Here is a 17655-nt window from a genome sequence, read left to right as displayed (position 1 = left end):
GCAACATGGTGAAACCCCATCTCTACTAGAAATGCAAAAATTAGCTGGGCATGTTGGCACATACCCATAATCCCAGCTACTTGGGAGGCTGAGGCAGGAGAATCACTTGAACCTGGGAGGCAGAGGTTACAGTGAGCTGCGATAGTGCCACTGCACTCCAGCCTGGGTGACAGAGTGAGACTCTGTCTCAAAAAAAAAAAAAAGGAAAAATCTTACTCTCAAATAACTTTTCCCTTAAGGTTCCTAGCATCCATTCAGCTGGTAGTTGACTATGTCAGTTATAATCACCAACAGAGTTTGAATGAAGCAGTCTGATTAATGACTGATTATGATGCACAGCTGTTAATCTGTGCATTGGTCTGTGGACCAAAATGCTAGCAGCACGATTACTCATGGCTAATATACCGTGGCAACTGGAACTTGAACCGTCTTGATTCAGCAGGTGTTATTTAGCGAAACTGGTAGAAAAATTTTACACATTAGAACCGCAAAATGAGGACTGGCTGCACCTTAGTTTACATAATAAGACAGATTGAAACAAATTTATCTTTAAATTGTGACTAACAATTGGCCCTTTGTTAACGAGCCTATCTTATTCTGATACTGAAGCTACAAAGAAAACACTGAAAATATTGGGCTTTTTTTTCCTCCTTCATACTAAAGTATGGTTCTCTGTGGGGTTTTGTTGTTTTTAGATCGCATTTCGAAAGAATCCAGCAAAGTTTTTGAAGATGTCCTTGAAAGTTTCTATTCAATTGACTGTATTAAATCACAATTTGAAGCATGGCGTTCAAAATACTACACATCCTACAAGGATGCTTACATTGGCCTTTGTTTGCCAAAATTATTCAACCCCCTGATACGACTTCAGCTCCTCACTTGGACTCCTCTTGAGGTGAGTGGCTTCTGTCACTATTAGAAAGTGTTACAATTTGATATCTGGGTAATTTTAATCTCAAAGCTAGAGATACAAGCTTAAGCAAGATATTTTGCAGGGGCAATGGGGCATAGGATGTAATTGATACAAATTGTATCTGGTTATGATCTATGATCTTTTAAGTTTCATCCCTTCCCAAAAGAGCCATGTGTGTTTTTTTTTGTTTTTTTTTTCAGTTTACATATAATTTTTTTTTCAGCCAGCTAAAATTATATGTAGTAACACTGGGATATGAACGTGAATAGTAAGAACTTGGTCCTTTGATCCTAGAGGAACTCAGAACCAGATGGGAAAGCACAATGAGGCAGGTGTGAAATGAGGACATGAACCAAGTCAGTGGTCATGGTGAGGAAAATTGATAGGCCAGGTATGGTGGCTCATGCCTGTACAGTTTGGGGTGCAAAGGCAGGAGGATTGCTTGAGCTCAGGAGTTGAAGACCAGCCTGGGCAACATATCAAGACCTTGTCTCTACTTAAAAAAGAAAAATTAGCTGGTGTGATGGCATGTGCCTGTAGTCCCAGCTACTTGGGGGGCTGAGGCAGGATTGCTTGAGTCCAAGAGATGGAGGCTATAATGAGCTATGATTGTACCACTGCACTCCAGTCTGGGTGATAGAATAAGATTTGTCACAAGAGGAAAAAGGTAAATTGAGGAGGAGAAATCAAGAGGACCTATTGGTCTGGCATAAAAGGGAGGGGGTTAGAATTGACTATGGAGGTCTAGTCGTGATGTTTACATTGTGGTTTTGGAAGTTACCAACATATGGGTGAAGCTGTAGACATTGTTGAGATTGGCTAGGTTGTATTTGTGAACTATAAGGAAAAGAGGCTGAGGTTGACGCCCTAGAAACACAACTGAAAAAAATATGAGCTCTGAGAAGCATTCAGCTCATAGCTTCTAGTTCCCGTGTGCTCTTTGCTAGAACTTCTGAAGTTTCGCTATGTGCGTAAGTGTCTTTGTACACAGCAAAGGCCCAACACTGTATTTTGGAGTTGTTTTTCTGTGTTGCCCACTCTTCTGCCCCACAGCTTCCAGCTGTCTTGGCCTTCCTGAACTCCACCCCCTGTCTCCTCCACTCAGCAAAACTGCTTTGCTGTCCTGAACTAGCACCTCACCTCATTTGATTCCTTTCTTTCAGGGGTCATAGTCTTGTGCTCCCTGTGGTCCATTGTTTTTTGTCCAGTTCTTTTTTTTTTTCTTCAACTTTTAAGTTCTGAGGTACAAAGGCAAGTTTGTAGCATAGGTAAACATGTGCCCTGGTAGTTTATAGCACAGATCAATGCATCACCTTGGTATTAAGCCTAGCATCAATTAGCTCTTGATGCTTTCGCTCCCCCAAGTCCCCACACCCACCTCCACCCCTCAACAGGCCTCAGTGTGTGTTGTTCCCCACTATGTGCCCAAATGTTCTCGTTGTTCAGCTCCCACTTGCGAGAACATGTGGTGTTTGGGTTTCTGTTCCTGTGTAAGTTTGCTGAGGATAATGGCTTCCAGCTCCATCTATGTTCCTGCAGGGGACATGACCTTGTTCCTTTTTATGGCTGCGTAGCATTCCATGGTGTATATATACCACATTTTCTCTGTCCAGTCTGTTATTGATGGGCATTTGGTGTCTTTGCTATTTGAATAGTGCTGCAGTGAACATACATATGTGTGTATCTTTATAAAAGAATGATTTATATTCTGTGGGTATATACCCAGGATTGGGATTGCTAGGTCAAATGATATTTCTGCCTCTAGATCTTTGAGGAATTGCCACACTGTCTTCCACAATGTTTGAATTAATTTATGCTCCCATCAATAGTGTAAAAGTACTCCTTTTTCTCCAAAACCTCACCAGCATCTGTTGTTCCTAGACTTTTAAATAATTCTCATTCTGACTAGTGTGAGATGGTATCTCATTGTGGTTTTGGTTTGCATTTCTCTAATGATCAGTGATGTAGAGCTTTTTTCATGTTTGTTGGCCACGTGAATGTCTTCTTTTGAGAAGTGTCTATTCATGTCCTTTGCACACTTTTTAATGGGGTTGTTTTTTTCTTATAAGTTTATGTAAGTTTCCTATAAACTCTGTATATTAGACCTTTGTCAGATGGATAGATTGTAAAAATTTTCTCCCATTCTGTAGGTTGCCTGCTTACTCTCATGATAGTTTCTTTTGCTGTATAGAAGCTCTTTAGTTGAATTAGATCCCATTTGTCAATTTTTGCTGTCATTGCAGTTGCTTTTGGCTTTTTGTCATGAAATCTTTGCCCATTCCTATGTCCTGAATGTTATTACCTAGATTTTCTTCTAGGGTTTTTATAGTTTTGGGTCTTACATTTAAGTCTTTAATCCACCTTGAGTTAATTTTTGTATATTGTTTAAGGAAGGGGGCCAGTTTCAATTTTCTGCCTATGGCTAGCCAGGTCTCCCAGCACCATTTATTAAATAGGGAATCTTTTCCCCATTGCTTATTTCTGTCAGGTTTCTTGAAGATCAGTGGTTGTAGGTGTGCAGTCTTATTCCCGAGTTCTCTATTCTGTTCCATTGGTCTATATGTCTGTTTTCATATCAGTACCATGCTGTTTTGGTTACTGTAGCCTTGTAGTATAGTTTGGAGTCTGGTAGCCTGATGTCTCCAGCTGTCCAGTTTCTAGTTGTTTACAAGCAAAGGTTAAATTTGGTTCTTGTTTCTCTTATAGCTGGAAGCAGAAATAGCCACTATTTAAAATATTTAGGTAACCTTTTAAATATTCTTTTAGGCAAAATGTCGTGACTTTGAGAATATGCTGTGGTTTGAATCTTTGCTGTTTTATGGTTGTGAAGAACGAGAGCAAGAGAAAGATGATGTAGATGTTGCTCTACTACCTACCATTGTGGAAAAGGTGATTCTTCCTAAACTAACAGGTAAATCTCCTATTTTCTGAATTAAGCATTCAGACATGCTGGTTTTCTCAAATCTATTTTTATGAGTTTTTAATTCAGAGCACATTTCCTTATAGTTACCACCTGGCCTAGAGATGGCTAGAGGGCAGAGGGGTTCTTATCCTGGTACTTGAAGACCACCTGAGGGTGGGCCTGTAGTTGAGTGCAGTAATTGCTTGCTTCATAGGTGAGGCTTAGAAATGCAAAGACTGACTGAAGCAAAACTGTACGTAGTTTGAGGGAAGATATGCATTTATGTGGGGAGAAATTAGGAATCACTGATTTCTACAGAAATCCTCTTTTTTCCTAATCTTTATTTTCCCGGAGTATCAGAAATAGGAATCTATCCTCTCTCCACATCCCTATCCCTCCAAATTCCCACAGTTAATAGGACAAAGAAGATAGAAGCTTATATTGTAGAGAAAGAGGAAAAATAAATTAGGATTGGCATTAATAGAGAGAGGTCTGCTTGATATAAAGTGTAAGAAAGCTGCAATTGACTTCTATGGCTCAGTCCTCTGTTTTTCTTCATAGTGATAGCTGAAAATATGTGGGACCCTTTTTCTACCACACAGACTTCAAGAATGGTGGGAATTACACTAAAATTAATCAGTGGATATCCTTCAGTAGTGAATGCAGAAAATAAAAATACACAGGTAATTTAGTATCTTTTGAAGACTTTATTTTTTCCTTTTATTGAATATGAGCAAGTATTGAGAGAATGAGTGGTTATCCTAAGCCAGTCAGAAATCTGGTTCTCCTACATGGGCCGTCAGGGCCATTAAAGCCTGAAATACACAAATTTGAGATGTTAGGTTTTTTCTTTTTTTTAATACCTAGTCCTGCAGAGAGATGCTAGTTTTCAGTTTAAAAAAAATTGATATGGAAAGAAGATGTCATCAGTTTAAACAGCCTTTCATCATTATGATTTCTTACTCCCACACCCCCGTCCCAATCCAACTAATCAAATGTCCTTTTAAGAACTGAATTTTTTGAAAGGGGAGGAAACGGGAAACTAAAATGTTAACAACTGACAATTAACTAAGCTTGTCCCACCCATGGTTTATGGGCCACATGTGGCCCAGGCCTGTTTTGAATGTAGCCCAACACAAATTTGTAAACTCTTAAAACATTATGAAATTTATGCACAGCCCTCCCTCCCCCCACCTTTTTTTTTTTTTTTTAATCTCATCAGCTATCTTTAATGTCAGTGTATTTTATATGTGGCCCAAGACAGTTCTTCCAGTGTGGCCCAGGGAAGCAAAAAGATTGGACACCCCAAAGCATGTATACAGTGTATAAAACAACCAGATACTATATTATAACTAGTTTCCAAACTAAAGTTAATGCTCTTCAGGGGCCATTCATAGGAGCTATTTAAATATATAGAAGGTGGGTGCTCTTTGTCATTGTTGAATTTTTACTTTGAGAACTAGATTATGTGTCTGGTCTTAAATCTTCATGGAGACTAAGGGATTGAAAGATTTTTAAAGCTTTATTGCTCGACAGTTATTGAGGAATGAACTAATACATTATTTAGTATTAATTACTTTAGGGTCTTCAATGAGGAAAATTACAAATTTGAGAAAATGGTTCACTCAGTTCAATATTCAGTTACACGACTTAGAATATGGCTTAGTTTTCTTGTCATAGTCCTTATTAAAATGTGTGATGTACTTTTAACTCTTTAGGTATACCTAAAGGCACTTTTACTGAGAATGAGAAGAACTCTAGATGATGATGTATTTATGCCCTTATATCCCAAAAAGTAAGTAACTCTGAAAACCATTAAAGATAATCTTCATTATCTTTCAGAGAAGGCTTATAAAATTCTGGAAAACTAGCTTGAAATACAAACTTCACCCATGTAGTGTTTTACAGAGAGACTAGATTAGTGGGGAGAATGTTCCCTTAAGCAGAACAAAGCAATTAATACTCTTATGTTCTCCCTGAGTGTGTCAGAATAAACTTCTATTGCCTTTTAAACAAATTATCTTCCAGAATGCAATTATTTGAAAAATTAAAAAATTAGGCCAGGCACAGTGGCTCACGCCTGTAATTCCAGCACTTTGGGAGGCCGAGGTGGGCAGATCACCTGAGGTCGGGAATTTGAGACCAGCCTGACCAACATGGAGAAATCCCATCTCTACTAAAAGTACAAAAAAGGGCGTGGTGGCGCACACCTGTAATCCCACCTACTCGGGAGGCTGAGACACTCCTGCCTTGCTTGAACCCACGAGGTGGGGGTTGCGGTAACCCGAGATCGCAACATTGCACTCCAGCCCAGGCAATAAGAGTGAAACTCTGTCTCAAAAAAGAAAAGAAAAATTTAAAAATTAATTATTTTGTTTGCCTGTGTAGTAGAAAAATATTTTGTCTAGGAATCATAGGGCACCTACGTATAAAATCTCTGATCATGATATGTTTCTCCTTTTTTTACTTAGTGTCTTGGAAAATAAAAATTCTGGGCCTTACTTGTTTTTTCAACGACAGTTTTGGTCTTCAGTTAAGGTGCGTGTCCATAGACTATTTAAATGACTCAGATTTTGTTTGACTTCATATATTATATTTTGCAAAGTGTTTTGTTTTTTATTGACTGCACAGGCTTAGATCTATTTATATATACCCGAAATCTCTATTTTAGAAACTAATTTTATTCCAGAAGTTCATTCCAGTTTGATATTTTCAGAGGAAAAAATGAATTCTTCTAACTTGATCAAGACAGTTGCAGGTGGGCAAAAAGAAAATGAATTCTGAGTTCCAAAGTAAGGTCCATGGTACTCAAAAAAATGCCTGACTAAGCCACAATGTATTTTTTCAGCAAATAGACTACAGTAGTCCTCCCGTTATCCATGGGGTATACGTTCTAAGATGCCCAGTAGATACCTGAAACCACAGATAGTACCGAACCCTATATATGCTGTTTTTTCCTCTACATACACATCTGTGATAAAGTTTAATTTATAAATTAGGCACAGTAAGAGATTAACGATAATGAATAATAGAACAATTATTAACAATATATTGTGTTAAAGGTTATATGGGTGTGGTTTCTCTTTCTTTCTCAAAATACCTTTATTATATTTACCATAGCTGACTGAAACCATAGATAAGGAGGACTGCTGTAGCAGCTACTCTTCTGAGGTTTGGGGACATAGCACTAAGTAAGCTAGAATTAGAATCTTTGTGGAGTTCACAGTCCAGCACAGTTGACAGCAAATAGGTAATCGCAGGTGTGATGAGTTATCAAAGGGGAAATATTGTGGAACATGTGATAAGGGACACAGAGACTTGATTTGCCAGTCCCAGAAGATTTCCTTCCACCCTCAGGAAGTGATATTTAGATCATTATACTTGGAGAATAAATAGGAGTTAGCCCTGAGGTGAAAGAGAGCAGGCTATACTGGAGGAGCTGAAGAAAGCCTAGGACTGCTGGAGTCAGCGAGGAAGTCCGTAGTCCAGATGATGGAGAATCTAGTGGGTCATGTGAAATACTTGGGTCCTTATCCCAAAAGTTGTAGGAAGTCATAGAAAGATTCTTCAGCTTCCATTAAAAAAAAAAAAAGAAGGTATAATTTACATACAGTAATGAGCAGATACAGCCTCGTTATCACTGCCAAAGTCAAGATATGTAAAACTTTTATTGTCCTGAAAAATTCCCCATTCCCTTTTGTAGTCAAGGTCATCACAAGCCCCTGGGCCACCTCCTGGTCTATGTCCTTTGAAGGGAAGGAAATTACATGATAGGCAGACTTTTGAGACCAACTGCTTTCACTGAACACATTTGAGGTTTGGCCTTTCTGTATAGGTGCACCAGAGTTAGGTTTTGGTTTTTATTTATTTTCTAATTAAGGACATTTGGGTAGTTTCTCTTGGGACTCAGAAAACAATACCAGAAAATGAAGGCCTCAGAAACAGCCTCAGAAGAACTTTTTCTTTGACCTTCTCCTGCCCTCCTTTCAGTCCCAGTCTCTCCTGAGGGTTGCCATAGAAACTAGAATTCCTGTTGCCTAGGTGGGTCATAGAAACCAGAACCCCTTTTCCCCAAAGCCAACCATAAAACCTAAATATATTACTCTTAATTTTGCCTCTGCCTTTCTGTGTGAAAACTGGCCATTATGAAGCATCTGACCTACCTTGTTTGACTATAGGTCATAAAACCCCCATTCCAGAGAGGGTCCTTACCCAGAAAGAAAGAATGCTGCTCAGAGGCCAAGAAGAATCTGGACAGACAGGCCTTGCTGTGTCCTCTCAGTCTGATCATACCTTTTTGTCCAGTCATGCTTCTGTACAGCCGTACATCTTTTGTTAAACATAGAGGAGAAATTGGGAGAAATTACAATTTCTCCTCTATCTTTGGGTCTTTACTCTGAAGGCTCCCGTGTCACATAAAACTGTGATCAAATAAATGTATATGCCTTTTCTCCTGTTAATTTGCCTCTTGTCAGTAATTTTCAGCAAAACTTCATAGGGCAAAGGGGAAGCTTTCCCTTGGCCCCGACATTTCCAATTTGGGGTAATTATGAACAAAACTTCTATAAGGGTATTCTGAATATGTAAGTTTCATTTCACTTGGGTGAAACAACCAGGAATCTGTCTTCTGAAGTGGCTGTATCATTTTGCGTTCTTACCAGTAGCCTGTTCGTGTCCTAATTATTCCCTACTCCCACCATGCTTGCTATTGTCAGTGTTTTACTTTTTAAGTCATTCTGTGGGGTAGAGTGGTATCTCATTGTGGTTTTCATTTCTATTTCCTTAATGACGGGGTTGAGCATGTTTTCATGTGCTTATTTGCCATTTGTTTATGTCTTTTGGTGAAGTGTCTTCAGATCTTTTGCTTACATTTTAAATTAGGCTTTCTTCTTACTAAGCATTGAGTTCTGTATTCTGGAGAGAAGTCCTTTATCATGTCAATAATTTGCAGATTTTTTTTTCAGTTTGTAGCTTGTTTTTCTATTCTGATGGTCTTCCATGTGCAGAAGTTCTTAATTTTGATGAAGCCCAGTTTATCTTTTTTTTCTGTTACGGATTATGCTTTAGATGTGATATCTAAGAAATTTTTGCCTAACATGAAGCCACAAAGGTTTTCTCCTATCCTTTCTTCTAGAAGTTTCATAGTTTTAGGTTTTACATTTAGGTCTGTGACTCTTTTTTCAAGTTAATTTTTATTATAGGGTGTGAGGCCTGGATTAAAATTTATTTGTTCCAGCGCTTTGTTGAAAAGGCTATCCTTTGTCCTTTGAACCCTGAAAATTTGAGACAGGTCTCAGTTAATTTAGAAAGTTAATTTTGCCAAGGTTGAGGATGTGCCTGTGACACTGCCTCAGGAAGTGCTACTGTCATATGTCCAAGGTGGTCGGGGCACAGCTTGGTTTTATACATTTTAGGGAGACAGGATATCAGTCAATATGTAAGAAGTACATTAGTTCCATCCAGAAAGGCCGAGACAGCTCAAAGCAAGGCCTCTCCCACACCGGGAGACTTTCAGGTCACACTGAGGTGAGAGAGAGAAATGGTTGCATTCTTGGGAGTTTCTGATAAGTCTTTCCAGAAGAGGCAATCTATCCCTGTGAGCAGAGAGATAACTTTGAATAGAATGGGAGGCAGATTTGCCCTGAGTGGTTCCCAGCTTGAAGAAGCCCAAGGTAGTTTCCTTTCACAGTCCATTGAATTGCTTTTGTACCTTTGTTGAAAACCAGTTAACTATAGATGTGTGGATCATGGAAGGGTTTTTAGCGGGAAGGTAAGTAAACAAATTGCCTTTTTTTTTTTTAAGAGAGGAGGTCTTGCTGTGTTGCCCAAGCTTGGTCTCAAACTCCTGAGCTCAAGTGGTCCTCCTTCCTTGGCCCCTCAAAGCACTGGGATTACAGGTGTGAGCCACTGTACCCAGCCATAAATTGCCAGTTTTAATATTACTCTGTCTGCTATGTGGAGATAATAGATTGAAGTAGGTATGGATAGTAATAATGAAAATGGGAACTGATATTTATTGTGTATTTTAGGGGAACTAGTACTTACTGTGTGTTGACTGTGTACCAAGCAGTATGCCACACCTTTTATATAGATTATCTTGTTGAATCCTCAGAATGGCTCAGTGAGGTATACATAATTTTTCACTTTACTGATGGGGCAGTGAGGCACAGAATAACCTGCCCAAGGTCATTCCATCGGTAATGGTAGAGATGGGAATCCAGCTCAGGCCAGTCTGACTCTTGAGCAGCTCTTCTCAACTGGCTTCTGTGGGAGACCTAATACCTAATGCCTTAAGGCCTCTATGATCTATAATGAATTCTTTCTTTCCTATGCGTCTGTAATGGTATTAGCTATGTATCATTCTTGGGAAAACTTAGTAAAGAGCCACAAAATCATTTTCTATAGGTTTAGAATTCTTGCAGAGCCCTGCTTGAGAAAGGCTACTCCATGCTGTTGCTCAATCACTTGAGTAACTGCAGGCTTCCGAAGAGATTAAGGTGGGTCAGATTCGGGGGATGGCAGCAGGAACTGAGGGAAATGGACAGACTGGATGGTGGTGGAGTCACACAACTTTAGAGAGAGGTCAAGAATGACATCCAGACATGGGACTTGGGCAGCTGCTTGAATGGTGTTACCATTTACTAAGTTGAGAAACAACTGGGGAACTAGAAATTTTTACGGTGGGATGGGATGGGGCTTTCATTTTATGATGATAGCTTTCATTTTCTGTGTATTGAGCTTGGGTAGCTTGAGATGCACAAGTGATATAACTTGGTCCTAGTTCATGATTTGTGGTAGCCAGGCAGGGTTGTAGTCAGATTCTTCCATCTTTTGCGGGAGGCGGGGGATGCATAGAACCAGCTCGAGTGTAGCTTTGAAGGGAGGACACTTATCTAAGAATCAGTACTCCCTGTCACGTACTACTGTCATACGATGATGGAACATGTTCTGTATCTATGCTGACCTGTGCTGTGGCCACTAGCTACATGTGGCTGTTTCAATTTTGACTAATTAAAATTTAATATTTAAATCTAACCATTCTAGGAAATGTTTGTACCTTTGAAAGTATTAATACTTAGTAGTTTTGGTCTGCTGTATTTTATATGGTGTTTTACTATGTAACTTACTTACTTTGTACCTAATCTGTTTCACATTACTTAATTTTTTTTCTTCTTTCCAGCTATTAGGGAATTTTCTTCAGTGGTATGGCATTTTCTCAAATAAAACTCTACAAGAGTTATCAATAGACGGTTTATTAAATAGATATATTCTCATGGCTTTTCAGAATTCAGAATATGGAGATGACAGCATCAAAAAAGCCCAAAATGTGAGTTAAATGATACAGTATAGTTTTTAAAGCACATACGTTAAAATGAATTGGTTGTTTTTGTTTGTTTGAAGAGGGATTTGAGAATTTTATGAAACCCCTGTGATTATTGGACTTGCAGGTAAGGTTGACAGTGTGACTGCCTAAGTAGCTCCAAACCCCTGCAGCGTTTTAACATAACAATGTATACTATTGGCCGGGCAGGGTGGCTCACGCCTATAATCCCAGCACTTTGGGACGCCAAGGCGGAGGGATCACGAGGTCAAGAGATCAAGAACATCCTGGCCAACATGGTGAAACCCATCTCTACTAAAAATACAAAAAAAATTAGCTGGGCGTGGTGGCGTGCACCCATAGTCCCAGCTACTTGGGAGGCTGAGGCAGGAGAATTGCTTGAACCTGGGAGGTGGAGATTGCAGTGAGCCGAGGTCACCCCACTACACTCCAGCCTGGCACCTGGTGATGGAGTGAGACTCTGTCTCAAAAAAAAAAAAATGTATACTATCATATGTATCTCTTCATCTATTTATATCCATATTTTTATAGATAATGAGTAAAATTTTAATATTTTGTAGGTATTAATAAAAGTTTTAACTTCAGGATAATAATAGCCTTATCTTAACCCCAGTCTGGGCCAACTCGACTCTCATCATCAACATGCACCAGTGCCTATTCATGGAATTATTGGGGGTAGAGGGTGCTGTAATTTCATTTTTATGTGACTCATAGTTTTACATCAAAAGCTGCTGATAAAGGAAACTCAGCTTATTTTATTTATTTATTTATTTGAGATGGAGTCTCACTCTGTTGCCCAGGCTGGAGTGCACTGGCACGATCGTGGCTCACTGCAACCTCTGCCTCCCAGATTCAAGTGATCCTCCTGCCTCAGCCTCCCTAGTAGCTGAGATTACAGGCATGAGCCACCATGCCCGGTTAATTTTTGTATTTTTAGTAGAGACGGGGTTTTGCCATGTTGGCCAGGCTGGTCTTGAACTCCTGCTGACCTCAGGTGATCCATCTGCCTCACCTCCCAGAGTGGTGGGATTACAGGTGTGAGCCACCATGCCTGGCCAGAAACTCCGTTTATTTAGGCCATCCTAGAAGACTAGAAAATGAAGCAGTTGGTTGTCAGTTTTATGTTACTAATTTACTTAAATATTGGACAGATAATTTATCTTTTGCTTTGAGTGCCTAAGCTATTGGTTGGGGCAAAAATTCGGGTATATTGGTTTAGTTAATGTAGGAAGTCAGATTTAAGAGAATATTACTTCAGAGTAATTGCTGTAGCTCAATAGCAAGTTTTCTGGTAAAATACATTTATACCCATTATCTAGACTGCTTTTCATTTATTCTGTCTTAACTATTTTATTTTACACCTTTCTTCTCTGCAGGTAATCAATTGTTTCCCCAAACAATGGTTCATGAATCTGAAAGGAGAAAGGACTATTTCTCAGTTAGAAAACTTTTGTCGATACCTTGTACACTTAGCAGATACAATTTATAGAAACAGTATCGGGTGCTCTGATGTGGAAAAAAGAAATGCAAGGTAATTTTGTAATTAATGAAATGGTAATCTAGAGTTATTTTAATTAGTTGCCAGATTTAGCATTAAAATGCTTTAAGTAGAGATGTTTATATTTTAAATTATATGCTCACTTAGTATTATAAACCTACCAAAAATGCACATAATCTTTTATTTTTGTGGTTTTTACTTTATCTTTTTTCAGTATGTTGTCTATGAAGATACTAAGGGAAGATTTCTAGTAAGCACCAGCCCTCAGGGGAGCAAATAAATGGTGGTTTTCTGTATCTTCCCTCCTTGAAGAACTAGAGAGGTCTCAGACTCTTGGGGGTAAATTCAAGGTTTTTTTTCCCAGTTTGGGGAGGTTTTTTTTTTTTATCCATATTATGGGCTAGAGGTTATCACTCATGGTTTTTTGGGAGCAACTTATTTCTAATTTTCAGCAAAGGTTGCAAGAAACAAGTGAATGAACCATTAGCCTTTCTGTGGACATTAATTTGTAGATGGTCAGGTAATTTGGGGATAAATCTCTAGCATAAAAAGTAAATAATAACACTAGGGCAGTTTGAAGGGATTTTCTTTTTAAAATTTTAATTTCATGTGTCTTCGTAATGTCAAAGTTTCATTTTTGTTTAGCTCACACCGTTAGTCCTACCCCATAACAAAACCTCTCTCTGTTCCCTCATTCCCCATTCTTGAAAAAGGACCTTATTTTCCTGTGAGAAAATTGGATATTTTTTCACAATAAAATTAAAGTAGATATTAAAGATTTTAATGGTGAAATTCTTTGGAAGGTGATTTTGGTTTATTTAATTTTGTTCTTAGGGTGTGCCATTTTCTTATTTGTTAGTACTAATTTTTTTCTTAGTGTGTTGTTTTGTACTAGATAAATATTACCAAATTTTAAACTTTGATTTACATATATTTAACAGTGTTTCTGTGGGAGTTAAATATCAACAAATAGTGTTTAATTTTCTTTTTTTCTTTTTTTTTTTTTTTTTTTTGTGATGGAGTTTCGCTCTTGTTACCCAGGCTGGAGTACAATGGCGTGATCTCGGCTCACTGCAACCTCTGCCTCCTGGGTTCAGGCAGTTCTCCTGCCTCAGCCTCCCGAGTAGCTGGGATTACAGGCACGTGCCACCATGCCCAGCTAATTTTTGTATTTTTGGTAGAGACGGGGTTTCACCATGTTGACCAGGATGGTCTCGATCTCTTGACCTCGAGATCCACCCACCTCGGCCTCCCAACGTGCTGGGATTATAGGCGTGAGCCACCGTGCCCGGCCTCAGTATTTAATTTTCTACAGAAAAGTACTTTATCAGCTATGTAAGCACTTGGTTTGTGCAGTGCACAAAGCAGGTTTCACACGTGCTGCAAAATTTTGCAAATTCTAATCTTCCCTAATAGGTGCTTACTACAATTCTGTAGATAAGACAGTTACTAATGTCATATTATGTCTTGTTTCTCATGAGGGGTTCAAGCTTAATGTTAAAACAGTCATTCTTAAACGGTCCCTGAACCAGCAGTATCAGCATGGCCTGGGAGTTCGATAGACTTGCAAGTTCTCAGAGGCTCCACTCTGGGCCTACTGAATAGAACTCTTGGGATGAGGTCAGGGGTGATCTGTGTTTCAGCAATTCTCTAGGTAATTTGAGGATTACTTCATAATAAGAAAGCAGAATGACTTCTAACTGGGGTGATAAGGAGTCAGATTATGCTTTAGTGAATTTTGGCAGAGTGGAAATTATGCTGGATCTTGATGGTATTTAAAGATGGAGTCCCACTCTGTCACCCAGGTTGGAGTGCAGTGACTTGATCTCAGCTCACTGCAACCTCTGTCACCCTGGTTCAAGAGATTCTCCTACCTCAGCCTCCTGAGTAGCTGGGATTACAGGCTTCTGCCACCGTGCCTGGCTACTTTTGCATTTTTAGTAGAGACAGGGTTTCACCATTTTGGACAGGCTTGTCTTGAACGCCTGACCTCATGATTCACCTGCTTCGGCCTCCCAAAGTGCTGGGATTACAGGTGTGAGCCCCCGCACCCAGCCAAGCGACACAAATATCATTTGTGTTCCAGGTATACTCTAAAAGAGCCAGGACTCCAGTTTGGAAGGAATGAGACAGGCCTCTCAAGTAGTTTGAAAACAGATTGCTTTCTTTTCTTTCTCGATATTAATGAAACACATTGATTTGAATGAATTCTCTGTTTTATTTTTTAAAATGAGTCCCCTGTCTCTTGGTTAGTCATTTAAACATATGTAAGTTTTGTTTTATATGGATAAATCTAGAATTTTTTTACATGCTGTAGCTTACGTATGTTTCCCTTCTTGCAAATGTGTGCTTTAAAAAAATTGATTGCAGAAGGTGTAATATGCCATTAAATCAGTAGCAAATTTTCTCTTGGATGTACTAATTAATGAAATGCTGCTACATTTTTTTTTCTTTTAGGGAAAACATAAAACAGATAGTAAAACTCCTTGCAAGTGTTCGAGCTTTGGATCATGCTATGTCTGTTGCAAGTGACCACAATGTGAAAGAATTTAAGTCTTTGATTGAAGGAAAATAGATCTGTGAGACTGAAAAGCCTGCTTGCTTGATTACCATTCCCAATGTGTAAATTTTGTATATATGTAAAGTTTTTAAACTGTAAAATAGCGATTCTTGTTTTAATACAAAACACATTATATTCAGTACTGTGTCCTTAAATGAGATTTCTTCAGAATGAAAGGAATTCAAATTATTTCTAGGCGTCTATGAATGTTTTCTTTACTGCCCATCATACTTTGTTTACAGAAGTATTTTGTATGGTCATTCAAATTAACCCTCCCAGTTAATTGTCCTCTGTAAACGATGTGTGCAGTGTAAATTGTGTAATTATGCATATACATATTTATACCACCATGGACTTACTTTAACACTGGAAATTTGTGGTGTTTTTCTATAGAGGAAGTCTTTTAACAGCAGAAAATTATCCGGTAGCAAATTGTCTTAGGGAAATGACTACACTGTTGTAACAAAAGAAAGGGCTGGCAAGTGGCTAAATGTTCATTACCTTTTGGTTAGCGTTGCTGTCACTGTAGCTGTGCTGCCTTAACATTGAGAGTTGAGTTGTGGACTTAGTCATTGAGTGAATGTTGAACTTTCTTCCTTGAATCAGCGTTAGAGTCAAATGTGGGTTTAATATGAACGCTAAATGATATCTGCAACATAGTTTCAAATGGAACATAGAAATTTCACTTTTGAAAATAATAAACCCACAACCTAATGCATGGTTATGGGCTGACCATCCTGTCTCATTCATGATTTTACTCCCTGCCCAGCTTGCAGATACATGCATTTGAATTTTAGTAGTCTGTCATATTTAAAATCCCACATATGTGAGTTAAATATGCAATAAAGAATACGCCTTGCTGATTAGCCACACCCAGGCAATTTAATATCCATGGTCTTCTACAATGTTTATACCACATTGTAAATATTCAGAGAACTTGTTTTAAAGTTTATGCTTTCTCATTGTGTGATTTTCAAAAGAGGAATTTTTTGGAAATTAAGGACTATCGTTTGATAATTATAATATGTAATTAAGCTTTAGCCAAGCATTAAATTTTTAAATATATCCTTTGTTGTATTTTCCTAATGATTAATTTTGCAGCATTTCAAATGATTCTAATCAAGTGGGGCTATGAGCCAGTCTATATGTACCCTTGATCAGGACATAATATGTAGAACAGTGTCATGCCCTCTGTTTGTTCTGTCGATTTTATCTCATCCTTACACATTATAAATTACCTAGCCTCGGGTATGTCCTTATAACAGCATGAGAAGGACATACCCGAGGCTAGGTAATTTATAATGTGTAAGGATGAGAAACTGTTAAAAGGACATACCTGAGACTAGGTAATTTATAAAGAGGTTTAATTGACTCAGTTCTGCATGGGTGGGGAGGCCTCAGGAAACTTACAGTCATGACGGAAGGCACCTCTTGACAGGTTAGCAGGAGACAGAATGAGTGCTGAGGGAAGCAGGAAGCCCCTTATAAAACCATGAGATGTAGTGAGGAGTCACTATCAGGAGAACACCATGGTGGAAACCACCCCCACCCCATTCATTTATCTCTACCTGGTCCCACCCTTGACATGTGGGGATTATTAACAATCCGAGGTGAGATTTGGGTGGGGACACAGAGCCAAACCAAATCAGTTATTCATTCCAGATGAATTTTTTTGTTACACCTTACTGGACTACTAAGTAGAATTAAAGTCAGAACACCTATTCTCATCTTAAATAGAATAAAACATATAAACATGTATATGTATCACATGCAGATCAGTTGGGCCTTAAACTGCATGTTAATACCAAACTCATTACACTCATTGCTCTGCTTTTAAGAACTCTTAAACTCAGACTTTTTATCCTATGAAATCTGTCAGGCTGTATTGGTTTTAGGAATGGGTTTGAACATCACAGTAGGAATTTGATGTAGGCTACATAAAACTGATGGTTTTTCTATCTCAGTCAGAACATTTTTATTTCTGAAATAGCTTAAGGATATTTCTTATGAAAGGAATTCTGAAAAGACAAATCCAGAGGGTTACATTTTAATAAAGTTGGTTTTGCTTTTCAGTTTCTTTCTTCCGGACCAATCCTCTGAGATTAACTGCAAAACAAGTGACAAACGTTTTTGAAAAGGAAGGCAACTTTATTGAAACAACATAAACCGCAGTCAAAAGAGTGATTAGTACTACTGTAGCCAATGATGTCAATGTCTCGCCATGTCCCTGTTTTTGCCACTGGTGTCCTCTTGCAAGCACCTGCTCCTCTGCCCGAGGGGTTTTCCTTGGCGGGTGCAACAGGCTGGAGTGTCCTTGAGCTATTTCTTGGAACAGACCTCAGCCAAGGGAGGAAAGGAATTGGAGGTTAAATGATCCAGTGTGTCAGTCAGGGACCTCCTGGGAGCAGACACAGAGATGGCATTAAATGTCCAAGAAGTT

The 17655-nt window shown here is 38.7% G+C and overlaps 1 protein-coding gene across 1 annotated transcript in view; it reads left to right on the top strand.

The window, feature by feature from the left end:
- PAXBP1 (PAX3 and PAX7 binding protein 1) overlaps positions 1 to 16280 on the top strand; it is a 38954-nt gene extending 22674 nt beyond the window's left edge. The window contains exons 11-18 of the mRNA XM_002761372.6: positions 696 to 895; positions 3680 to 3824; positions 4377 to 4498; positions 5534 to 5610; positions 6287 to 6353; positions 10996 to 11142; positions 12534 to 12688; positions 15113 to 16280. Of these exons, the coding sequence (XP_002761418.1) occupies positions 696 to 895; positions 3680 to 3824; positions 4377 to 4498; positions 5534 to 5610; positions 6287 to 6353; positions 10996 to 11142; positions 12534 to 12688; positions 15113 to 15230 (1031 nt within the window). The 3' untranslated portion in view covers positions 15231 to 16280. The remainder of the gene's footprint in view (positions 1 to 695; positions 896 to 3679; positions 3825 to 4376; positions 4499 to 5533; positions 5611 to 6286; positions 6354 to 10995; positions 11143 to 12533; positions 12689 to 15112) is intronic.
- Positions 16281 to 17655: the final 1375 nt, after the last annotated feature.

The sequence above is a fragment of the Callithrix jacchus genome, chromosome 21 (genome assembly GCF_049354715.1).
Source record: "Callithrix jacchus isolate 240 chromosome 21, calJac240_pri, whole genome shotgun sequence".
NCBI classification, from domain to species: Eukaryota; Metazoa; Chordata; class Mammalia; order Primates; family Cebidae; genus Callithrix; species Callithrix jacchus.
This window is presented reverse-complemented; position numbering and strand designations above follow the sequence as displayed.